Genomic DNA, 25,739 nt, shown 5'->3' with positions numbered 1-25,739 from the left:
TCACCTGTTTTCTGAAGCTGAGCTGTGATTGGTTCTTACCTGAGACCTGGGCAACTGTGGTGTCATCTTCAGTCGACAGCAAGTGGCAAAACGGCCGCCTCCTGAGATGGATAAAAACGGTTTTGCTTATCTCTTATTCCACTAATGCAATATTAACCAGAATACCGTATTTAGGCTAGTGGGGCTGCATAGAGCATATTATTGTGAAGAAAGTTTTGGCAGGTTGACTTCCCCTTTAAGAGTCAAAGTGTTGCCATCATAAACCTTTAATTAATTGCACAGGCCATGCTTTTAAATAATATTTGAACATTCTTTCATGTGCAAAAAAAAAAGTCTAATAAAACTATATCAAACAAAATAAAATACAAATACTCACTCTTAATGTGTTTTGGCATTCCAAGAAGTGAAAGGTAGGGAGTCTGGCAGCTTTGCAGCGAACATTCTATTTATTTTGTATTTTTCTGCCAACGTATTGTCACTTAAACCATATTTTACTGAGCAGCCAGTACATAGATTTGTACTAAGATGCTGCTGCTATAAACCAAAATGTTCACTTAATGGTTCTGTGGCCATCTTTACACTTCCTGTCAGCTAATCACTGGTGCAATAGTGCGGTAGCATCACAAAGCACATACGCATGCGCGCACGCGCGCGCGCACACACACACACACACACACACACACACACACGCAGACACACACACACACACACACACACACACACACACACCAAAAATGGACTACCACTCTGGTCAATGCGCAGAAAACACAAGATTTGCTGAATTCTTGTGTGACGACTTTAGAGGATATATTTTACCTTAGGGGTTCCCATATTTGTAATTTTGTGTATCTCCAGTCACAGAGACTTGAAGCCTGAAAATCTTCTCCTGGATGAGAAGAACAACATCAGGATAGCAGATTTCGGCATGGCCTCATTACAGGTTGGGGACAGTCTACTAGAGACGAGTTGTGGGTAAGTCTTTCCTTTTTTGTTCAGGTCCTCATTCATAATATTTGGCAATGTACTTTCAGCACATCTGTCAATTTGGTAGCAGAAAGTAGACTGCGCTCAGCCTTCAGCTGTACCTAAATTTTCGTGCTGGGGCAAGTGTGTTTGGTAGACACGCTGCTCCTCTTTGGGCGTTTCAGTACACCGAGCTGCCGTGCCTAGAAGCGCATCGCCAATAAGCGAAGTGCGCATCTCGGCAGCGCGGTGCATTATGGGTAGGCCGGCTGGTAGCCTGCTACCAACTTGTCAGTGAAAACTAATGGAGTATAATAGGGGAAGCGCTGATTTGGATCATTTCAACCGTTGGAAAGTTGATGTTTTTTATTGAATCTATTTTAAACAATAGCATGTCGTTACGGACTGCCCTCTGCTGGGACACGACAGTTAAGCCTATTTAAATGCTTATTGTTTGAATGAATATGTGCACTTTACCGGGAGTTGGACCGAGGACACAACACCGGGATGGGATCAAGAGACGGGTAGGAGCTTTCTTCACTGAAGGGGTCAATTGGGGCTAGAAGCAGGTTCTTAAATGACTGTCACTCCATTAGTTTGGTTACACGCACGTCCGCTAGCAAGCTTCGTGATGTTTCTTTCTGTTCAATCGCTTTCAGGATATCGACAAAATAAATGTGTTGAAAAAAAATCAATTTTAGCCTCTTATATCTCCGTTTGGATCTTTCTTTTCTGTCTGAAAATTGGAAAGAGTGAACGGAGTTAGTTTGTCTAAACGAACTATGCACGTGCCAATCTCATCTCCCCAAACCCATTAAGTCACTTTCCTTCTGCCATGTGAAGCATGACATGTGCTCCGTCTGGACTACCCTGATTTCACTTCAAATGAGGGAGGCCACTACGCTACGCTCGTCTACGAAGATACCTAAAGAAAGAAAACCCCCATGCACACCGTTAGACTGCATTTTCCGCTAGACTTGTGCTGGCCTTGAGAGTATGACAATCAATTTGCTGAGCTATTCTGTATATTTGAAAACGCCTTTCTTTCATTATAGATCCCCACATTATGCTTGCCCTGAAGTAATAAGGGTAAGTGAGTGTGTGTATACATATGTAAGTGTTGGTTTCTGCATGTGTAATGATGTTGTTCTGTTCTAGGGTGAGAAGTATGATGGCCGTAGGGCTGATGTCTGGAGTTGTGGAGTCATCCTTTTTGCACTTCTTGTGGTAAGTTTTTTTTTTTTTAATGCTTTAGGTGTTTTTATTCTCAATCTAATTCATTATTTTTCCCAATAATTTGATCATATTCATATTGTACATCTATACAGCGTATTGATTTTAGATGGAAGAAATGCTGATGAAAGATTTTCTTTTCACATGTGTTTATTTGAAGACTAACCCATTTTAAATCACACTCAGACGGGGGGAAGAAAAAGAGAAAATCAAGATGACAGACAACTTAGACTGAAACACAACTGTAACTTTTCCAATTAATGATACACGTCACATAGAGGTGAATTATTGGAAATTATTGAGAAATGAGATTGTCTACACGAACACAGTCTAGACCAGTCAGTAGGGTTGTAACAATAACTTAATATTGCCACGATATCGTCGTCATGTCACGATATTAAAAGCAACACATCTGTTAATAAGTCGATGTTGCATTCCATTTGTGCACCATTTTGTGGTACTGGTTAGTTTATTAGTGCAGTTTAATTTTAATTAGGAATGTTTTGACCACTGCGGTGTTTACCACTCCCATAAATCAGTCATACCAGCATCAAATATTTTTCATCTTCTGCATCAAACAACTTTTTACCTGCTTCATTCTTACACAGCATTGTGAAGTACCTAAAACATGATACTTTGCGCCAATAGGAGCACATGACAATGACATGTGACATTATTTTATATGGCCAGGCCTATTTCTTTGTCACTGCTGTTATGGACAAAAACACAATATTGTCATTTATCTCCCCGTATGAGATTATTTTTTTAAAATTATTATTATTTTTATTAATTAGGTTTTAATACAGCATTGTGAGCATTTTTTTTTTATTCCACTAACATTCTCACAATATCGTAATAATTATCGGACCGTGACGTTCATATTGTGGTATTTGTCACTTTGTGATGTTTGGAAATCGTTACATCCCTACCAATCAGTCCAGCAAATATCACAATTGAAATAATGCAGAGATACACATTTCCTCTGTATCAATAGTCATACTATTCATGTTCCATAAGCTTGTAAGGTTGAATTTTTTTGAAGAATGAGACCTTTCTAAGACTGTTCTAAACTTCTACTTCAACATATTAATGCTGTCCATTGTACTTGTGGCATTGTGGGGGGATGTTGCCCTCAACTGACGTTTTGTTGTCATTCTGTAGACTGCAAACAAGATTGAATTGAAAAGTGGTACACTCCATTTTGTTTAATTTCCTTATCTCTTCACAGGGTGCTTTGCCGTTTGACCACGACAACCTACGGCAGCTCCTTGAAAAGGTGAAAAGTGGAGTATTCCATATGCCCCACTTTATACCACCAGACTGTCAAGCATTGCTCAAAGGGATGATAGAAGTCAACCCTGACAAGAGACTCACGGTAAGCCCAAAACTTATTGTATTACCCCTAGATCAAAGGCATTAGTTAGAGTGGTTGGTGCATACTTCATAATGGCATATTACAGCCACCTACAGGACTGGAGTGCAACAACAATGCCTAGCATATTTTCAATCAAATGTTGAGTGGCATTATCAAAATAAAGACGGCTCAGTTGAAGCCAACACCAACTTTGTGATCATTTTCCCCAGACACAGCAATTTGTAGGTGTGATCTCAAAGAGCCAAGTGTTAATTCAGAAGTGAATGGCTGCATAAAATGTCATTACATTGAGAACGCTTTGGCCCAGCATTAAAAATAGAGCTGCAAATGTACTCTATTATGTTCTCCCTTCAAGTCTACCTTTGCACTCAGATTGTAAACTCATGCTAATGATGAAAAATGAAAAATTATTATGTTAAGGAAAAAAGGCAGATAACCGACACAGTGGCACAAAAAATGTTGTCAAATAGAAGCAGAGATAAAGAAAATGTCTCATCAGTTAGTCATTCAGTTACCATGGATCACAGAGTTAATCAAAGCTGTGCATTCATCTGATGAACTTCTGATTAATGGAGCCCAAAATGAGGTCAGACAGTCTCTCAGTTTTGTTTGACAGGCGGTTCGCTTCTAGAAAGCACCCACTACACATTGAGACACACATGCAAGTACAGGTCAAATATACACAAAAACTGAAGCAAGCCATCTTCACTTCAGCCCTTTTCATGGCTAATTTTAAATCAGGAACTGAAGTGTCTCTTCTGGACTGCATATAAATGAATGAACCTCTCACTGCAGATTTACAGCTACAACAAATGACAGTCAATACTTCCACTGAAAGTGGCTATACGGTAAAACTTACAGTGGTATCATAAAACCTTTATTAACGGGTTGTAAAATGCAGTTAACTGCTGGTAAGATGTATAAAATGTGTACTTAGCATATGATGATGCATGACAAACGTGATAAGGAGCATGAAAAAGGAGGTTAATCATCAATTGACTGTTGACTAACTATTTTGTACTGAGCAGTCAGGACAGAGATACATGTACAGTGAACACTCGCATATTTGTGATTCAGCATTTGCAAATTTGTCTTTGGTCGAGTTTTTTGGGAGCCTACACTCTGTTTTTGCTTAAAACTCATCTATTCGCTGTTTTTGGGTTCACGCCAATGCAATATCAATATTGGTTTGGTGCCATCTGGTAGCTTCTTTGTGCTGATGTGAGTTTAAAGGCTCATTTTTAAAAGGAAAAAAGTAGTCATTGGCCGCCATCTTGTGGCAGCTAGGCAATGACAGTCCTCTAGTTACGAACATCTGACATGCGAACATTCGCAGATATGAACAATCGCTGACTGCTATGAAATGACATATTGCGCTCAAAAGTTCAGATTTTTAAGTGTGCGCCACATCATGCATTATGGTACTGTACTGTAGTTCCCCTTTCTGCCACAAACCCGCTGAGCCGCACCGTGCCATACTAGCATCTCATCTCTCCCTCTGTCCCGCTCTCTCTATCTTGTTTCTCTCTCTCGCTCTTGGTCTTCCTCTCAGTCACCATGCAACTTCTCAATTTAGCATGGCTGATAAAGTAAAGGGAGACTAATGCTAATTATCTGTACAGCATGTGTTCGATCTCTGGGGTGACTCCACAATGGTGTTGCAAAAACACAAAGAAAGAAAAAAAAAGTTGGAAGATCGCTAATCAATTGGGGTCCATTTCACAAATCTTGTTCAACAAATGAGACTAACTCTGAACAGCGAGTTGAAGGACACTTTGTTGTGTTTTTGGTTCGAGGACAGCTGATTTGTGGTAGTTTTATCAACGCAGAGTTATCACTACACTAAAAAGTCCACATCAATGGAGCCCAGATTCGTCGAGTCACTATGGCAACGGGGAAGCAGAGAGCGCGGCACTGCCCTCTGTTTCCGCATTATTTTTTTTCCCCCTCAACTGAAATTTTTAATGCGATCATTTGGCAAATTTTAGAAACTTTAGAACTTTAGAAAAAAAGTGCAACAACGCAGCGGCTCCCCATAGGAAGGCGGCGTGGGAGAGCGTTGCTGCTCGGGTATCGGGTGTGTAAATTTAAATGTAGTCCTTTGCAATCACATTAATATTACAGAGTAAACCTTTTGAGTGGTAGCTCATTAATTCATTTCATTTAGGTGCAATACTGCAGGGGAGAATCACACTTGGCTTAAGATGAAATATAAAAACATTATTCAAACGGTTATAAGAAAAAAGCAACACACAATATATGCTGTGATGTGAGCGCATGACTACGGCTGGTAATGTTGCAAATGTAAGGACGGATTAAGTTGTGTATGTAGTTGATGGACTGTGATGTGAAACAGTACCGCTCAAAAAGATAACTGTCCAGAAATGCCAACTTAACTATGCACGGTCTGATAACAGTCTTGCGACGAATATTTAATTCTCTGCACAATAGAGCGGCACCTTCATCAATAGGGTCATTGTCAAAAGGACATGCCATGTTCATGACAAAAGTGGACTTTACGCTCTAGACTATAGGCGTATTTACGCAAAAAGTCACCGCAGTGGACTGAATGAATGAGGAAATGAAATGTCGTGTGTGGTTGAAAGGAGGTGGGGACAGAGAAAACCTTGAGGTTCATTGTAAAAAACCTGCAACCGACCAGGTTAGGTACATGGACACTTACTACAGTAACTGACCGGGAGCTTAAATGACCTCTTTTTATGAAACAGGTTAGCGTTACCTGTTTTCCTCTGGTTTCAGTTTCCTCCCTTTCAGAGTTTCCCACATTTCAGGGTTTCTTGACCTAGGATTCACACTAAACCTGCTTTGTGAAATAAACCCTTGGTGGCCTGTGTTTGTTTTTTTATGGTAAATGCTATCTTGGTTGACAGTTCAACAGCTGTAAACAGTATAATCCACTCCCAGAAACCTACGGCAACTTCCTTGTACCCCATTATCATCAGGCCATTTTTTGTTTGTTGTTGTTTTAAATCAAGGTCCCAGCCAGTCAAGGAAGCTGCTTGTGTTTTCTACTTTTTGGTCCTAAAGGCCGCAATGATATTGTCCTACATTGTTTAAAAAATTTAAATGTTTAAATTTAATTTATGTATAGACAGCCTGTGTTTATACAGTTTATATCGTGTATGATTTAATTAGTTTCAGTTTTTTTAATTATTATTTTTCAGTCTATGTAATTCAACTTACGAACAGCCTCTTGGAACCCGTTGTGTATCAGAAGATTGCTATAAAAGTCGTAATGTATTAACCACACAATGGATCCAGAGCTTAGTTGATACATGATTTTGTATTTTTGCTTTACAGCTTGAAGCAATACAGACCCACGCCTGGTACCAGTAAGTATATCCCTTTTTCAGAAGAAACTGTTTTTATTATAATTACATATAATTGTATCTGTTTTTTTTAATTAATCCATTAATTTTAATTAGCGAAAGCTTCCACTTACAGGACATTAGATGCATCTTCACAATGTAATAGACAATTTGCCAATGATGATTAGTCCTGTCTGAAGTGTCTTGTTTACATGTAGAATTGCGGCTGTAATTGACAGTGGTGTAGAACTGCACAACATTATCCGCTGAGGTTTTTCTAATTATGAGTCACTCTATTTAGCTACTTGAGAGGGACAGCGTTAACACAGTCCCTTACCACAAGTTTATAAACTTTACAGGTACTGATATTTTCCATCTTAAAATGTATGCCGTATGTAAATATTAACCTCTGACCTACTCTATGTTGCACTTCTTGATCTTGTCTCCCACTGCTCTAAAATAATGTTAACATGTTAAAATAGCAGACTGGCTTTCTTTCTCCTATCAGGAGTGGTCGCAATGAGCCGTGCCCTGAGCAGCCTCCTCCCCGTCGTGTGTGTGTGACAAGGGTGCTATCGTTGACCGACCTGGACCCTGATGTCTTGGAAAGCATGTACTCTTTAGGGTGCTTCCGAGATCGGGTCAAACTCACACGGGACCTCACAAGTCAAGAGTGAGTAATTAAAACCCATCCAACATCTTCAAAGTGAATCACTTGTGCTCATCTGGTGAGTTATTTCTGAAAGAGACAACTGTTGGTAATAAGTTGCAAATGACAATATACAGGATGTCGTGAGTCGTGACAGTGTCAAACTGTGCAACCACAAGCAAGCATTATAGTATTAATAGTCTTTTGCAATCAGCAAATGCATTGATGTAAGCAAGCACTGTATACAAAATCTTTCAGTGTAGCATAACAGGCAAAGACAGATCTAATCATTGTTGCCTTACTCTGTCAGAGAATTAATACAGAGTAGATGTGCCATTAATCTGAACAGCACAAAACTCACGCAATCACAGCCTTCTTAGTTATATAACAGAAATAGAAAATCTACTGCAGCCTAACAGATTGTAAGTTGAACAGCATCAGACACCAAAAGTCGTTCAATGGTAGGTTAGGCTCATTTACAAAGGATGGTAGTATGCTAGCTTTTAAACTACATTTAGTGTTTGTGTAGTCTGAATTTCCACCATGTTTATTGTAGGATCTTTTTTTTTTTTTTAGATTGACAATTCACATGTTCAAACTGTAGCGGTATTTGTGAACATGAGACTTCACATTTGCCATCCAAAAGAAGGTTATGGGTGAATGATGATATGCAACTTGTCTTTTCTGCAGAGAGAACCAGGAAAAGATGATTTACTACCTCTTGTTGGACAGAAAAGAGCGCTACCCCACCTATGAGGATGAAGATCTGCCACCTAGAAATGATGCCGGTAAGAATATTTCCTTTCAGCTGTTTTACATCCCAAATATGAAATATATAACAACAAGATTTTTGAATTGTGCATTGTAACTCGTTTCAAACATTTCAAATGTTTTGTCAAAGATCCACCTAGGAAGCGTGTGGACTCCCCTATGTTGACCCGCCATGGCCGTTGTAGACCAGAGAGGAAGAGTCTGGAAGTTCTTAGTGTAACTGAACAGGGCTCTCCCACCCCACCCCGCAAGAATCTGGACACTAATGCACACAGCCAAAGGTAGATCTAGACTGATAGGTTGATAGACATAATATGTTTGACTACTAGATCTCATTTGTTGCTGTCTGTTGTTTCCAAAAGGTCTCGTTCAGTGAGTGGAGCATCCACTGGTCTGTCTTCTAGTCCTCTTAGCAGTCCCAGGGTAAGAAGTCTTCATTCTAATCTGCTTTGTTCAACTGTTCTTTACATCAGAGAAAATTAGAACTGTTAAATGACGACTATATATTGTAGAACGTTTGCGTTAGTTGTCCTAATTTGTTATAGCCTCTTCCGTTGACTGTGACACATTTCTTTAAAAGATCATATAACATTACACAATCTAAATTGTTATTCACAGTGTCTGTTTTAATGTTGGCATTTATTTGAGATTAGTTGTATTATGTACATCTATTTTATGGTTACTAATGGTGTAGTGGTGCGCTTCTAAATCTCTTGCCGGCAAAGTTGATTCAGCTCTCACTCAGTGGCAATGTGAATGTGAGTGGGGATGGTCCCTATTCATCCAGTGTTGTTAAGGGCATTCTGAAAGCTTTCACTCTTCACATTCTCAGCCATATGGATCATAGTTGGTGTGACTATTAACTTGTTCGGTGTCAATATCTAATCCTTAGGAGTAAGGGTCATAAATTCATCTTCCATTTTGCTTGTTGATGAATCACTTCCATGCATCATTTCATGACCATTGCTTTCTCTCTCATCTCTCCACACCCTGTCAGAGCCCGGTGTTCACTTTCAGCCAATCAGAAGTCACTTCAGCGTCCTCCTCTAAAGATCCCAAACCAGCGAGTGCAACCACCCCGCGACCTATCCGCCCAGCGCCCGACCCCAAAACTCAGACCCTGCCGTCAAAAGGCCCCACTGACCGTCCCCATCTCAACTCCATGAAGTCCCTCCCTCTCCAGACCCCACGCACTCCATCACCATCCCCGTCTCCACTTCTCTCTCCCATCCCTCGCTTTTTCAACTTCCCCTCTCCGTCTGTCTTCAAGTCCAAGAATGCCCACTCCTCCTCTAACTCCTCTGCCACCACTCCTCCTGTGTCGCAGGTCACGCCGCAAGGCTCACCTCTCCCCACCCCGTTGGGCACGCCTGTGCACCAAATCCAACACCCTTCCTCCACAACCCCTCCTTCCTCCTCCTCCTCGTCTTCTTCTCCCAGAGGGGATGGGTCTGGAGGGGCTTCTCTGTCACTAACGCCGCCGTCCAGCCCAGGTAGTAGTGGCGGCCTGGCCTCCTCTAGCTCCGCCCACTGGAGAACAAGGCTCAACTCTTTCAAAAACAACCTGCTGGGCTCACCACGCTTCCATCGGCGCAAACTCCAAGGTGAGAGAAGTTGCTTTAGTATTAACACAAAGAGAATAGTCATCTGCTGTTCTGACCGAATTATTTATAGCAGGGGTCACCGACTCCGGTCCTCCACCTATCCAGCATGTTTTGGATGTTTCCCTTTTCCAACACACTAGATTCATATTATATTACTATTCTGAATATATTCACATATGTAGAATGTATATTAATGTAAATTGTGTATGTACAATTCTCTACCCCGTATCTCTTTTGTGCCTGTTCATTCTGTAGTCCCAACATCAGAGGACATGTCCAGTTTAACTCCAGAGTCCAGTCCAGAGTAAGAACATATCCATCTTCCTTTTTAAATCTTCATGTAGGATAGGTTGAAGAGTTGCATTGAGCTCTGCTTGTAGTGTGACATCCTTTGAGTGGGACAGCATCTAGTAACTGACCTGAGAATTCAAAATAAGAAAATAAGAATAAATAGAAGAAGAAGAAAAAAAGAAATAGTAACTGCGAATGTAATGTGAAGCAGTTACACAATCTATTACCAGATTTGTAACACAAATTAGACAGTTTCGCACTGACCAAGCATTGCTCCACCCACACGTATCTAAAATAACGTTGCTGTTTTCTTCAATTGGTGAATACTAGTAACTAAATACCCTGTTCACAAACATAAGCATATCAAAGAAAATTCAGTAATATGCAAACGAGCTTCACTTTTACCATATCCTGATTTATCAAGATGTACCTGTACCTACTGTGCTCTTGGCAACAAACAAATCTGGGGTTTTGCCTGCCTTTCAGCCATAGGCAGCTGGGATAGGCTCTATCTTTCCTACCTTCCCTGCTTCTTGCATACTGATTAATGCTAAGGGCTCCCACTTTGATACACACTTCTGAAATAGTAACTTAGTTTCAATTATTTGGGGGTAAATCATCTCCTTATCATTGTTGCACCCGCTAGCTTGTCTCCACAAGCACTGTGGTTTGGTAATGTGCTTCAATAATGACCATTGATTTGTATTTTATTTAAAATAAATAAATAAAGTATCTTTAGAGTTTAAAAAAAAGAAAAGAAAAAGATTAACAACAAAATAAATCTAGATGCAGCTGCTCACGTGGTATTTGGTGGTATTTTTATTTTTTTAATTTTAGTTTTTTTACAAACCCATTTCCAATGACGTGTAAAATAAATAAAAACAGAATACAATGATTTACAAATCATGTTGAACCAAGAAAAGATACTTGATGTTCAAATGGATCAACTTTATTGTTTTTAGCAAATAATCATTAACTTAGAATTATATGGTTGCAACACATTCCAAAAAAAACGAGACAGGTGGCAAAAAAGACTGAGAAAGTTGAGGAATGCTCATCAAACACCTGTTTAGAACTTCCCACGGGTGAACAGGCTAATTAGGAACGCGTGGGTGCCATGATTGGGTATAAAAGAAGTTTCCCTGAGTTGTTCAGTCACTTACTATGTTTACTTGCAGGCAATATTCGGGTTATAGTCAGAATTCGGGTTTCTGGAACAATCAGAATAACACGTTTACATGCGTAAGTTGACAGAGTTACCCCCCCGTAAACATGGCGTTTGGAATAACTTGATGTAAGGGGGAGAAGCATGGAGGACGTCATGGCAGAAATAGACGCTGTTTCCGCTTCTAACTTTAAACGGTCAATAAAACACTTTATATATATGGCACTCACCACGCTATACAAAGTAGTCGGTTTCCTACTCCCTCCAGAAGTGCGGTTCTTGTCGGTACACGCCAGAAGCACGGACTTACTTGTTTGGATAAAGCGGAACTATGTGTGTGCTATCTAATGTTCCTATATGGACATGTACTGTTGAACACTGCAAGCAGGAGATAAACATTGCTTTAAGCATTACGAGTGATATCGCGTCTGTGTCACATGAATAGTTATGTCACAAACTGTGGCATTTTTCGTCATAGAGGCACAATATAATGTGAAAACGCCGCGGAGAAATCAATGTACTCAAGTGAGGCCTGTGTAGGACGTAGTCGTTACCACAAAGACCAAGATTCCTTGCGAATACAAATAAGCGAAGAAGAGGTTGTGAGCATGCCCTCAACGAAAAACCCCGTTCATTCGAGCTATTCCGATTGTCTTTATATGAATCAGTATTCCGGTTATGAAAGGCCCAGGGGTCTTATTCTGTTTTTGTTTTTTTAAACCCGAATATGCATTTATTCCGTGTTAACATGGCCTTTCAAAACACGAATATTGCCAATATTCGGGTTTTAAAGGGGTTATTGTCTGCATGCAAACTTAGTCATTAAGCAAAGATGGAGCGAGTTTTACCTCTTTGTGAACAATTGCGTGAGAAAATTGTCAAACCGTTTAAGGACAATGTTCCTCACTGTACAATTGCAAGGAATTTAAGGATTTCATCAGCTACAGTCCATAATATCATCAAAAGGTTAAAAAAAATCTTGAGAAATCGCTGCATGTAAGCCACAAGGCCGAAAATCAATATTGAATGCCCGTTACCTTCGATCTTTCAGGCGGCACTGTATCAAAAACGGACATCAATTTTTATGGATATCACCACATGGCCTCAGGAACACGTTACAAAACCAATGTCACTAAATACAGTTTGTCGCTACATCCGTAAGTGCGACTTAAAAGCCATTTATCAACAACACCTAGAAAAGTTGTCGGCTTCTGTGGGCCTGACCTCATCTCAGATGGACTGTTGCAAAGTGGGAAAGTGTTCTGTGGTCTGACGAGTTTTGGAAATTGTGGACCCCCGGGCCAAAGATTTGAAAGGTACATGCAGGTTTTGGAATGCTGCTCATCTTTTTCATGGACACACCTGCTTATTTCACCAAAACAATGCCAAACCACATTCTGCACATGTTACAACAGCATGGCTTCATAGTAAGAGTGCGGGTACTAGATTGAAAATGTGTGGTGCATTATGAAGCGTAAAATACAACAACGGAGACCCCCGAAGCTGTGTATTACAAGAATGGGAAAGAATTCCACCTACAAAGCCTCAACCATTAGTGTCCTGTGTTCCCAAACGTTTATTGAATGTTGTTAAAAGAAAAAGTGACGTAACACATTGGTAAACATGACTGTTGAAATGTGTTGCAGACATAAAATTCTAAGTTAATTATTATTTTCTAAAAACAATAAAGTTGATCAGTTTGAGCATTATATACCTTGTCTTCGTGTTGTATTCAGTTAGGTTGAAGATGATTTTGCAAATCATGGTTTTATTTAACACAACCCCTCACAAAAACAACTATAGTTTAGTTCCACAAGGCACTCAATTTCTTTTTATCATGTTTTTAGCCTAAAAGTCAAACAATTGCATTAAATGTTAAAAATGTAAAATGTTAAAAGACCCCTCTGAGACTGAGACCAAATATTCAGATTACAGTTTTGCTGTTGCTCTAATGCGCATGTAACTACTGTTTACAGACTGGCGAAGAGGTCCTGGTTTGGCAATTTCATCAGCCTGGAGAAAGAGGAGCAAATCTTTGTTTTAATTAGAGACAAGCCCCTCAGCTCTATTAAGGCAGACATTGTCCATGCATTTCTTTCTGTAAGTATGACTGGATTTGGATGAACCTCAATTATTCAAAACAATTAGCCTCACATTGGATTTTGGCGTTAAAGACGGGAGAATAATGATATACATTTTGTGCTGAATTCTGCTTTTTTTTTTTCACCCCCAGATCCCTTCCCTAGGTCACAGTGTTGTGTCTCAGAACAGTTTCCGGGCAGAGTACAAGTCCTCTGGCGGCCCCTCCGTTTTCCAGAAACCTGTCAAGTTCCAAGTATTATTTCCTTCTTTTTTTAATCGCTGTCCTGACAAACACTCTTGGATCTGTTGAATATAATTCTTTGCTGATTAAAATTGACTAAAACAGATTATAAGGGAGGCTAAAGAGCTCTGTCAAAAGGCCACAGGCTTTATCATTTATTTCCAGACTATCCATAAAATAGAAAAGGAGTGGCTTAATCAAAGAAAATGATGAATAAATAATACATTTTTATTTTATGTCTTTTAGATCCGACTTCTGTCTTCTGTTGTAAATTGTGTACGTTGTCTTCCCCTTCAGGTCGACATTGGTTTCTCTGAGGGAGACAGGGAGCTGGAAAGGGAGCGAGCAGAGAGGGAAGGCAGAAGAGCACTGGGCATATACAGTGTCACCTTCACCCTAATAACAGGTAGAGTGGTATATTTATAGTTGAGTAGACAGACATCACGCAGGAGACACTTGTTCCCTGAAAACATGAACACACTGATCACATTAACAGCTGATGTCAAGCATTAAAAACAATTCTCATTGTTTTTCTTTTCACAGATAGTATTTGTTATTATTATTTTGAAAACTATTATTTGTGGTGATTATTTTTGATACACTGTAAAACTCTCTTCCTCTCTTTCTCTCTCTCTCACTGAATCTCAATTCTCAGACTGTTCAGTAAATATTTATTCATACACATACATTTTCTGAGTTTATGAAAAACTTGTTTGAAAAATAGTTCTTACTTTTGTGATCAAAAGCACTGACAGGGCTATTTAGCCAATAGTTTACAAATAAACAAAAATTATAGCAACTTTTGATCAATCCATATCAATTTCACACTTTATTTTACCATTTATTTTAAGTGTGAAATTGAAAAAAAGATATTACTAATGATGTAAGGCCAAACCACGCCTATTTCCGGTTTAGGTCACGCCCCCTAATTTATGTATCCTTTCTCAGGCACATCTTCTAGTCCCATTTACTAGCAGTCAAAACATTCAAAGTGATGCACATTAAATGAAAAACGTATCAGTTGTTGCCAAATGATTATAAAAATGTTCATTTGAATATTATTTCTAAAAGACAATGTGGACCGTATGAACTTAAAATAAACTCTTCTTTTATTGCTGAAGTATACATATACAGTATTCTATATGTTCCATACTACAGCTGATATACTGTACTGATTATACACAATAATAACAAGCAGAGGACTTGTCTTCACGTATACCTTCTACTTTTGACTCTTTAAACTTATTTTGTGATGAATTTGGTCATAAACAAATACTGTACATTTCCTACCAATGAGACCTCAGCTGGGAGTGAAGAGTGGCTGTTTAACAATAGGGCAAATGGCCAAATGACTGCCAACTTGGGAGATAATTTATGCAAACAATCAAGACGGTCAAATGCTCCTCTATTTGTGTCCAGCATCAAATCAAGCTGGAGGTCACTTCCTTATCAGCTATTATTCACAATTATTGAGGTCATGGCTAAGCCGAACTCACAGACTATGTTGACATGCAGGCAATAACCCTTTTAAAACGGGAATATTGGTGTTTTGTAAGGTCATGTAAACACGCGCAGTAACCGGAATATGCTCTTATTCGGGTTTTTAAAACCTGATTAACGCAATAAATCTTGGTCTATGTAGTCCCAACTTGTATGCGCAGCTCCGTCCTACTTGCTAAAGGGGTCTCCCTTGAATGCATTAATTTCTCCGCTGCGGTGTCAACGTTATTTTGTGTCTCTACAACGAAAAAGACACAGTTTGTGCTCATATACACATACAGTAAATACAAGCATATAAATCCGTGCTTCTGGCGTGTACCTCCCCGGAAATACTCAAGCCGGTGTCAACAAACATGACGCTTCCTGCAAAGAACCATGCTTCTGGAGCGAGGAGGAAACCGACTACTTTATTTAACGTGGTGACTGACATAAATATAATGTCTTTTATGGGGTAGATGCCACAGACTTTCGACTTCCGGGTTTCACACATCAGTGTGGTTTCCGTCCACTGATGGCCGCGTTCCAACACTCGCACCCCCACCCCTGTGCCCCCCAACCGTGCGCTCCCGCCCATCGGCGTCTCAACCGGAGGGGCACAAAGGCGGAAGCGCAAGAACTAGGACGCACCCCACACGTCGCAAATAGGAAACGGAAACAATGCTGATGTGTGAAAACCAGGAAGTCAGAAGTCCTGCCTCCTCCGTGTCATATATCCCATTGAACGTATAGTAAGTTAAAAGTGGACATGACGTTACGTAATTACGTAGTCCGCGCGTCGCAGTCCGAACGGGTTATTCCAATCGAGCAACAAACAACGTGTTACCTCAATTGTTTCAGAAACCGGAATTCTGACTTTACCCCAATAATGACTGCATGTAAATGTAGTCACAGTTGGCCACACACATAAGGATTTGTAATTGTAAATATTTTTTAATTAATGTTTACATTTGTCATTCATTGTACTAATTATAATTCCTCAAGGGGAAATTCAACCTATACACACTGACGTACAAGGCCAACAAAGAACCAGGTCACACAAGCATGCAAATAAACATGTTTAGAGTGAAAGGGGCGTGCAAAATGTTGCACTTCCTGAGTTAGGGTTGGATGGAGGGGTTAGTGACTTACTTCAGTGTTTTTTAACCCTGGTCTTTGGGGCACACTATCCAGCCTGTTTTCCATGTCTCCCTATTTAAACGCAGCTGAGGGTCGTTATCAGGCTTCTCCAGAGCTTGCTGATGAGCTGTCATTATAATCAGCTGCGTTGGAATAGGGAGACATGGAAAACAGGCTGGATAGTGTGCCCCAAGGACCAGGGTTGAGAAACACTGCTCTACATATCTAAGTGATGTGGAAGAGAAAAAGATTCTGGAAGTGGTTAAAAAAAATTATAAACTGACTACAACACTGATATGACATTGCTTAAATAGGTAATTAATGGGATTTCTAAACCATTAATGTATACAGTATATGTAATTTATCATTCCAGACCTATACATTCCCAAACCAAATAAACATTGATAAGTAATTCCATTGTACAAAATTGGCAGCAAACATCATTTCGTTAACTAGACCCATTTCACTACTTCCACAGTTCTCAAAATTACTAGAAAAACTGTTCAACAAAAGGTTACATTCATCTTTAGTAAAGTACAATTTACTATCAGAAAGTAATAGATCAGCATCACATGCAATATTAAAATAAACTGAAACAATAACAGATGACCTTAAAAAAACATGCAATTGGAATATTCATTGACTTATAAAAAAAAGCATTTGACACTCTAGTAACAAAGTTATATACAATTTGTATCGGGGGCATTGTGTGAGAGTGGATCAAAAGTTATTTGGATATGCGAGAAAAAAAAAGTATTGATTGATAATCACTGCCCATAATATTTTTAACATTACCTGTGCTGTCCTCCAGGGGTCGGTATTGAGGTCGTAATTATTTATTACATACATCAATGACATTTGTAATGTGCTAGTGACAATGAAAGTGGTACTTTTTGCAGATGACACAAAGCCATTTTTTGTTGAGGTGATGATCTAAGTAAATTACAGCAAACAATAGACAAGGAATTGAACATGCTCAAAATGTGGTTTGATTTTAATAAACTATCATTAAATGTGGACAAGACAACATTTAAATTATTTGTGCATCATTTAATAGACATTCAAATACATATAAAAATAAATGGGGTTGAAATTGAAAGAGTGCAGGAAATGAAATGTCTCTGATTCATAATTGATGAAAAATAAACTGGAAGTCTCATATTGGGCATGTCCATTGTAAAATAGCAAAAAAAAATGAAGGGGTAGCGATTGAATAAGTTTGACTTCTTCCTACTCCGTTTCGGACTAGCAGTTCATGTTTTCACTTGGAATATTTTATGGATTTTTGTTTAGTTCTGTGTTATTGATTTATATTTTTTATTTTGTTAGTTTTTGTGACTGACTATGTTCAAAAAAATAAACGTCAACTTCAATAATTAAATAATGTATACCTTAGCACCCTTTACATCCGCTTTTGCTTACAGAAGGTGTAGAGTTTTATTCCCCCTTGTTGCACTCATTTGAAGCTGTAGATGAGATAGAGAAGCAAGATTGAAATCTCCAGCATCAGGCTGCCAGGATCAATCACAGCATGCATGACATTACTCACGTTTGGTACCAGCTGAGTTTGAAAACAAACAAGCAACTTCAGTACACATACAAGATGATGGGTGCAATTATCCTGTCATATGTAATTGTCCCTTTCGCTTCACTTTACTACATTTTAGTGCCGGCTTTCATTCCCTTCCTTATCTCCGGGAAACAGTTGGCTCCAAGTTGGGGTCGGAGCTCTTCGAAATCATAGCATCGTTAGACAAGCATCAAAAGTCAAATAGTGTTATTCTCCGAGGCTGCCGTTAACATGCCACCAGTGACGGTGCAAAACAACGAGCGCTGATGGTCTCCTCTAAAGAATGCCATGGCAAAAAAAAAAAATGGGGTGGATAAACTACAGTTCTAAGGTCCTTTGAGATGAGCTGCTGCTGCTGCATAAATACACTAACCCAATTATGGATAAAAAATGAACCGATCCACTTTATGGGTCAATTTGACCCAATTTTCTGGGTTGTTTTATACAAAATGACCCAAGTAAAGGATTTGACCAATATTCATGAGTTGTTTTACACTAAAAGTCCAATTTCTTGACTCAAAGTTGGGTCAAATTGACCCAAGTAGAGGATCGGTCCATTTTTGACCTATAATTGGGTTCTTTTTTACCCAACTGTTTTTAGAGCGTATTATTGGGAAATGGCGAAAGTGAACACAAATGGGCTGGTCATGTCCGTCTGTCGTGTGTACCCTGTTGAGATTTGCCTGTGTTTTTTTGTTCCAGGTCCTAGTCGCAGATTCAAGAGGGTGGTGGAAACCATCCAAGCTCAGCTCCTTAGTACTCATGATCAGCCTTCTGTGCAGGCACTGGCTGGTGTGTAACTCAAAAGCTGTATGTACCCATGGGTATATTCTTGGTCCCATCTCTTTTCAGTTAAATTTGACCTTTCACCCTTCAGATGAGAAGAACGGCAAACCCTCCCACCAGCCCAGCACACCTTCACGTCAGAATTCCAAGCGTTGTGAAAGCGGATCCGATCGGTGTGAGAAGGAGCGTGCAGCGGACGCGGCGAGTGGAAGCGGCAGCATCTTGCAAAGGCAAGGGTCAGGGAAAGACAAGACAAGACTTCTCTCCACAACCAACGGGACACAGTCACACCACTGAAAAGAATGCTTTGATGAGGCGGGATATCTCCTCTGTCCTTGATTCTACCCGTCCTTTCAATCCTTTTTTCCTCCTTTCTGTCTTGCCCGTCAGTCCCTAGTGACGGACTGGAAAAGGGAGAAGATTTACTTCAAGCTCTGGGAAGAGCTGATCTTTTCTCAGTCCCCAAAGAGAAGTTGGAAGCACGAATTCCCCCACCCCCAATAAAAATCCCACTTTAGTAGAAAATTTCACAAGAAAAAACACATTCACTCGCTAATGAACAAAGCACATGACCTGCTCACTAATGCTTCACATAGTTCACACTCTGCTGCAAACTTCTGATCAACGTCCAATGACTGAACACCTCAAGAAGTTTTCATTCATCATCTCAATGACCTTACATCATGAGTCACATGATCATATGGAATGTCTGTTTAAAATGAACAAAAAACAAAGGTTGCGTCTTGAGAAACGGAGTAGAACTGGATGGGTCGAAGCAAAGGGATGCTGTATTTTAGAGTCAAATAGTAGTTGAAAACATACAAAGACATCACAGGGGATGGATCTGATGAAGTGGGGCATAATGTAACCCTTCGCAGACTTCTGTGTACTGGTATATCATAAATAAGGCCCACTGATGCATCTTGTCCTCGAGTGTATGAGGTTCATTCAGTCTCACAATTATTTCTGAATTAGAATGAAAAACACTATGATACCGTATTGCCTTTAACAGAGGAGAAATAGTGGATCACCATTTAGATTTATCCCCATTTTCCACTCACGATGCACTCACACAAGTCTCTCAAGCAAAAAGCCTGTTAAATGTTAGAGACTGAGATAAAACACATAATGGCACACGACAACCACTGAAGGACAACAAAAGTAACAGAAAGACTTTAACCAACTTAAACATGACAATGAAAATTGTTTTATTACCGTACGTTTTATTTATCATCTTTGTTGATTAAATTCAAAATCACCTGAATGTTAGTGGCGTAATATATGTTTAACATCGACATACCTGTACTTTTTCACAATAGTCCTTAAGCCTTTATGTGTATTATAATTTCACCAGTAGATTATATCCGCAGCCTTTATTCCAAACCACAATCCATTCTACCCTTTCTTGTTTAAGCATGTTACCCAGAGTCTGGCTCGCACAAGATAATAATTGATCACACCTAATAACGTGTGTTCTGCTGTCAAGAAACATTTGAAGAAAAAGTCTGTAGAATGAAACACAGATTCCCATTATGCTGGCAGAACAAACCCGATGTCAACAAAAATAAGTTGGAAACAAATAAAAATGATGAAGGGGCAAACATAATATTATAGTTGGTCTGTTTATCTATGATTTGAAATGGCATGCTTTGCAACTATACACTTATGGCTCTATTTTCTTGACATGCGCAAATCTGGTGAGGCACGGTCGAAATTTGTGCAAGTACAGGTGCCTGGTGTTGCTAATTCCTCGGACGCATGCTAGAAAGGGTGGTTTGCGCCTTTGTGGGCATGAATTCAGCCTGTGTCATTCCGGCTCCTCTCATTCCCTTTAGATGTGGGGCACTCAGTAGGACGATCTAAAAACTAATAATGATAATAATAATAATGTGTTTAATGAATTGATTTCTACAATGATTCAAATGGTTTGATGCCCACTGTTGTCATATTTATGAATGATACGCATCTGACATCCTGCATCCTGTTAGTTTGCCTGTGCTTGAATTAAATTCACCAAATTTGCGTTAGACTACCTGTGCCGCTATTTAGACACGTTCCGAGCAAGCTCATCCTTCACGGCGACTTTCTGCTACCAAATTGTCATTCCGCCGGCAGGGCGTATCTTCAAGGACATTCCCTTGCTGCGCCAGAAAACTCAGCAGGCTGCAGAGCGGTCTGCCAAAATAGCAAGCAGGCGCAGTGACCCCTTCGCCATAATTTTCGCATGCGAAATATGAAAATAGAGCCCATAATGTTGGATTCTATTGCGCTACAAAAGCCAGTGACTGCAGCGTTATTTCATGTCTACTCTCCTGTGTTTTATTTTATGATACTCACTGATTGCATGTTACTGTACTTGTTTCTGTTGCTCATACTTACATTATCTATTGAAATATTTCCACAAGAAATAAATAAAAATACTGATTTAGACAATAATTCAGATAGTTTGGCAGGTCATGATGGAAAAGGGCAGTAATAGCAGCCCAGAAATTCTTGTTGAAAGGAAACATTTACATTTATCATCCAAAATTTAAATGCAGAGTAATAAGAAATTCGTAAACTATCCAAAAACATATGTTTATTGTATTTTATTTTTTCAATGATATGATATGATTCTGAGAAACCGATGACAAACAATGTATTGCTCGCAAAGGGCAAAAGAAAGAATGTGCAAATGTAAAACACATTGATTGTGATGTTGTAAAAATGCTGCACAGAAATTGCAGGGAAGAGGAAAGGCAATAGAAAATTCAAGCCACATGTAAAGAATGATTGTTTTTCTTTTTTGTACTCTGGTCTCTTTTTTTCATGCCACCAGCACAATAGGCACTATCAATATGAATGTTTATAATTTGAATATGTATTTTTCCAATTATTTGTTTATTCGTAATTCTATTTTATTGACCACCAAAGCTTTGAATATTGTCAAATTGAATGCTGCAAAAACACCGTCGTGTTTTATGTGTTGTTAATTTTCAACTCACATTCTGCCCATTTCTTATTATTTGCTATTTGAAACAACGTACGCTTCCAAAGATGGAATTCCCACTCAAACGCAGCAAAAGCTAAGCTAAAACTTTTAGTTAATTTTTTTCTGTAGCTGTCTTTGACACTCTTGGCAAGCAACTGTATTTTTCTGGAATGTAAGAAAATTAGTGCAAACATGCATGTAACACTGGTCCAATCACAGGCACTCCACTTGAAAAATTAAACACAATTTGTAGCTACCGTGGCAAAGTATGGCAGCAGTGTTTCAGTCCTCAAAAAATATTGATTGATGAAATATTTATCATTATTTTTTTCAATAGAACAATGGATAAAATGAGTACATGCTATCGCTGCATGTTGTTATTTGCATTTAGCTCAAAGCACAACTCTGCCTATACTATTGTGAGTACAACCTCACCTAGCTGCTGGCATTGCTGTGGAATCCTCTCTGGCTCACTATGCCACATTGCGACCACAAAAAAAAGTCATTTTAATGTTTCGTTCTGTTTATTGATTTAAAACACATTTTCACTGACTTCCTGCTTATATATTGCAAATGAACTTGTGTCTATTTCTTGTTATGCACTGAAAGACATTTAACAAATGTGGTCTGTCTACTTTCTCTTTCTGCGGTTTTGATATGTCTTGAAAAAGGAAACATGACACAGTCAGCATAAAAGTCAATGTTTTATGAAGAGCAAGGGGAAACAGTTGTATTTTTGTTTTAGGTCTTCATGACTTAGCATTCAACAATGTATCCCTTTCTCTTATAATTTGAGGTTGTACTTTATTTTCCCTCTCCAAGGTAAGCCATGAGAAGTGTGGCCCACCCAGTTTAAGCGTCAGTGTCAGAACTTGGAGATAAAAAGATCATTGAGAAATATGTCATCTTCAAAACACAAGGTTAAAGTTCAAAACCACAAAGGGTTGCTGCATTTAAAGCTGCCTTGAGCAAACGTAGTCATAATGCATTGCTATTATTGAAAACAGTCAAAACCTCACCCATCGTTATATATATATATATACTGTATCTCTGCCCACCCTCCTCCCCACTCCCTGTCATTTAATCACGCCTTTGTATACATTTTACACTGATGAGTTCAACTCACATGCGCACTATATATGCCTTTGTCTGTCTCCATTGTATGCCACCTGTTTCCATGTAGCGTTGATTGTCTTTTATCGACACTGTAGTCACCATAAAATTTTCTCCCTCATTATCCTTATGTGTCATTCTTCCACTTTCACCTGCATTGGTACCACTACCATCTCCCACCCATAAGTGCACCAAAAACAACTCCACCTTGCACCCTCCATTCAAACTACTAAAACTTAAACAAATTCTAAATCCTCAATGGCTGTCATGAGGGGAAACATAGTAACTATTATTGCCTGTCAGAAATGTTGATCAATAAACAGCAATGGAATTATGTGTGGTTAATTAATGCTCATGTTGACATTTAATGAAACACTTGTGATTTTTTTTGCTACAGGATAAAAACATAAAAACAATATAAAATGATAAAAGCTGTTCTGCTTTGTTGATGGACTGGGTTGTGGCTACAATGTTTTACTTTTAAGAAAATTGCATTAACAAGTCCAACCTCGAAGGTTGAGGACAATGAATCTTGGAAACAAAATATAATCCAGAAGAAAGCACTATGTCAAGTCCTCCTTTGTGGAATTTGCAAGTTCTCGTCAATTTGTGTGGCTTTTCTCAGGGTATTATGGCTTCCTCCCACATTCCTAAAACATTCACACTGTGAATATGAGTATAAATGTTTCTTTATTTGCCCTGTGATTGAGTGGCAACCAATGCAGGGTATACCCTGCCTTGTGACCAAAATCAGATGGGAGAGGCTCCTGCTCACTGTGACCCTTATGAGAAACGGTGTAAAAAAAAAAGGATAAATAATGATCATCTTTCTTCATGCTACATTCGTACAAGTGCAAAAACAGGGCAACCCAAGGTTTGTAAATGCTTTTTTTCAAATTGCTTTTTTTTTATTTAAGAAAAAGGTTATATAACCTCAAAAAGCCACATCAAACATGCCGACATGAGTTCCCGTTCCCAGAATGCAAAAGGACGCAGAAAATCAGAGTGTTAATTCGGCACATATAGTTGTGTGGATTATCAAGTTGTTGTACAAGTGTTCGTCGTTCCAATAGTCTTTGTTGATCAAAACATTGATTTGTTCTCTTGTTGATCAGTTTGGTCCAGTAGCATTGGATAGCTAAGGAAAAATGGCAGCCGGCATCCAGCCTCACCCTTCAGTCGGTTCCTTCCTCGTCTCGATTTCTGTTCATCGCTGCGTTCCGACGAGCAATCCTCTCCAGGTTGTTCAGCTTTGTCGACAAGTTCATTGCCATTCTGTTTGTGGCGATGTTGGATGCAGCTTGGTCGTTCTTGACCTGTGACATGTCGTCACAGGCCTTGGACAAATCGGCTTGCATTCCAGTGATGGTGCTCAGAGCCACAGCGGCCACATTTCCACCGCCTTTTTTTGCCCATCCTGCATTTTTCTGAGGATTCGATGCAGCCAGAGGGCTCCGATCCCTAGCAGAAGCATCCCAGCCCGCAGCGTGATGAACAGGTAGTCGTTTAATAATTTGTGTTTTGTTATAAATTTATCAAGCCTATCATTAAAAACTTTTTTCAAGATTTTTTACAATTGTGGTAATATTGAAATGGGTCTGTATTTGCCAAATTCGTGTAAAGCTCCCCCTTTATAAATGGGGACAACTTTGGCAATTTTCATCTCGTTTGGGAACATCTCAGTCAAAAATGAGAGGTTGCATATGTGAGTTAGGGGCTGTAGAATTTTGCTTGTTATAAGCTTGATTAGTTTCATATCAATTCCTTGTGTGTCAGTGGCAGATTTGGCTGCGCATTTTGCAACCAGGTGTCTTATCTCAGTGTCCTTGACTGGTTCCAGAAACATTGAGTGCAAGTTCCTTTCTTGAGTCTACTGAGGTTGAGCTGTGGATATACTTTCTGCCAAGTCAAGAACGATAGATACAAAAAACTTATTTGCGACATTTTCCATTTTTATTATTTTCCCATTATTCACATTAAAATAGTCAGGATGAAATATTTGGCTTAGACTTTTTTATTTTTTTTATTTTATAATCTCATTCAGGATTTCCATAACTTGCAAGTTTATTACGATATTTCTTGTATTTAGCTCCTGCCTGTTTTGTTTTGGTTAATAAATATCTTATATAAGTTATTCTTTTTTCTACAAGCATTTATAAGAGACTTGGTCATCCATGGTTTGTTTTTAGGATTTTGTTTGATATGAAATATCTTTACTGGACAGTGTTTATCATAAATTTGTTCAAGTTTGTTTATGAAACGGCCATACGCTGTATTCATATCCATTGCATCATAGACAGAATTCCAGTTTTGAGTTAACAAATAATTTCTAAATGCAGTAATATTTCGATCTGACCTAAGCCTCCTATAAAATGTCTGTGTTTGACTGATGTTATTACTATGATGCCATTCATAGTTAGTGAAAATCGGGAGGTGATCAATAATGTCATTAATCAGTAGACCACTGTCAATCTTGTTTAACATGACATTGGTGAATATCTATTAAGGTGGCATCGTGAGTCGTAATTCTAGTTGGTTGTGAAATGAAATGTAAATGAAATCCTAATGAGTGACACAACGAGGCTGTTTTTGGACTCAGACGCAGAGGAAGAGGTGGAGGGTAAAGCAGCTTTTAATTAACAAAACAAAAGCTCTTCAATGAGAGGGAAAAAATAAAGACTATACAAACATTAACTGAAAGCGCTCCAAAAGGGAGGAAGTTCAAAACTACATTCAAAAACAAAAATCACTCTATGACTAAACAAAACTAAGCTATACAAAATTACAAACAAAGGTTCTCTCGCGAGACAAGGCAATAAAGGCAACAAGGCAATTGGGTATCAAGGCTGTGGTCTATGGCAGGCTTCAGTGGCTCAAACGAAAACACTTCAGCACAAGACAGGGAAAACGCAGACTATTTAACACATGAGGGTAATGGGGAACAGGTGGAAACAATCAGGGATCAGGGTTGACACAGACA

At 39.1% G+C, this 25,739-nt stretch overlaps 1 protein-coding gene across 8 annotated transcripts in view; it reads left to right on the top strand.

The window, feature by feature from the left end:
- The window catches only part of LOC144045003 (serine/threonine-protein kinase BRSK1-like), a 34,512-nt gene extending 11,629 nt beyond the window's left edge, over positions 1 to 22,883 (top strand). For 5 of the 8 annotated variants that reach the window (XM_077559764.1, XM_077559768.1, XM_077559766.1 and 2 more), the window contains 16 exons: positions 856 to 972; positions 2,019 to 2,052; positions 2,122 to 2,190; positions 3,425 to 3,571; positions 6,893 to 6,924; positions 7,409 to 7,573; positions 8,240 to 8,337; positions 8,451 to 8,601; positions 8,683 to 8,743; positions 9,318 to 9,924; positions 10,180 to 10,228; positions 13,357 to 13,480; positions 13,614 to 13,715; positions 14,001 to 14,109; positions 18,592 to 18,681; positions 18,767 to 22,883. In XM_077559764.1, the coding sequence (XP_077415890.1) occupies positions 856 to 972; positions 2,019 to 2,052; positions 2,122 to 2,190; positions 3,425 to 3,571; positions 6,893 to 6,924; positions 7,409 to 7,573; positions 8,240 to 8,337; positions 8,451 to 8,601; positions 8,683 to 8,743; positions 9,318 to 9,924; positions 10,180 to 10,228; positions 13,357 to 13,480; positions 13,614 to 13,715; positions 14,001 to 14,109; positions 18,592 to 18,681; positions 18,767 to 18,972 (2,161 nt within the window). In that variant the 3' untranslated portion in view covers positions 18,973 to 22,883. Of the gene's footprint in view, positions 1 to 855; positions 973 to 2,018; positions 2,053 to 2,121; positions 2,191 to 3,424; positions 3,572 to 6,892; positions 6,925 to 7,408; positions 7,574 to 8,239; positions 8,338 to 8,450; positions 8,602 to 8,682; positions 8,744 to 9,317; positions 9,925 to 10,179; positions 10,229 to 13,356; positions 13,481 to 13,613; positions 13,716 to 14,000; positions 14,110 to 18,591; positions 18,700 to 18,766 lie in introns of all 8 variants that reach the window. The other 3 variants (XM_077559770.1, XM_077559771.1, XM_077559769.1) reach the window with 3 other exon arrangements.
- The last annotated feature ends 2,856 nt before the right edge of the window (positions 22,884 to 25,739 follow it).

This window comes from Vanacampus margaritifer, chromosome 2 (assembly GCF_051991255.1).
Source record: "Vanacampus margaritifer isolate UIUO_Vmar chromosome 2, RoL_Vmar_1.0, whole genome shotgun sequence".
Lineage (NCBI taxonomy): Eukaryota > Metazoa > Chordata > Actinopteri > Syngnathiformes > Syngnathidae > Vanacampus > Vanacampus margaritifer.
The sequence above is the reverse complement of the archived record's forward strand: the minus strand, read 5'-3'. Positions and strand labels throughout refer to the sequence as shown.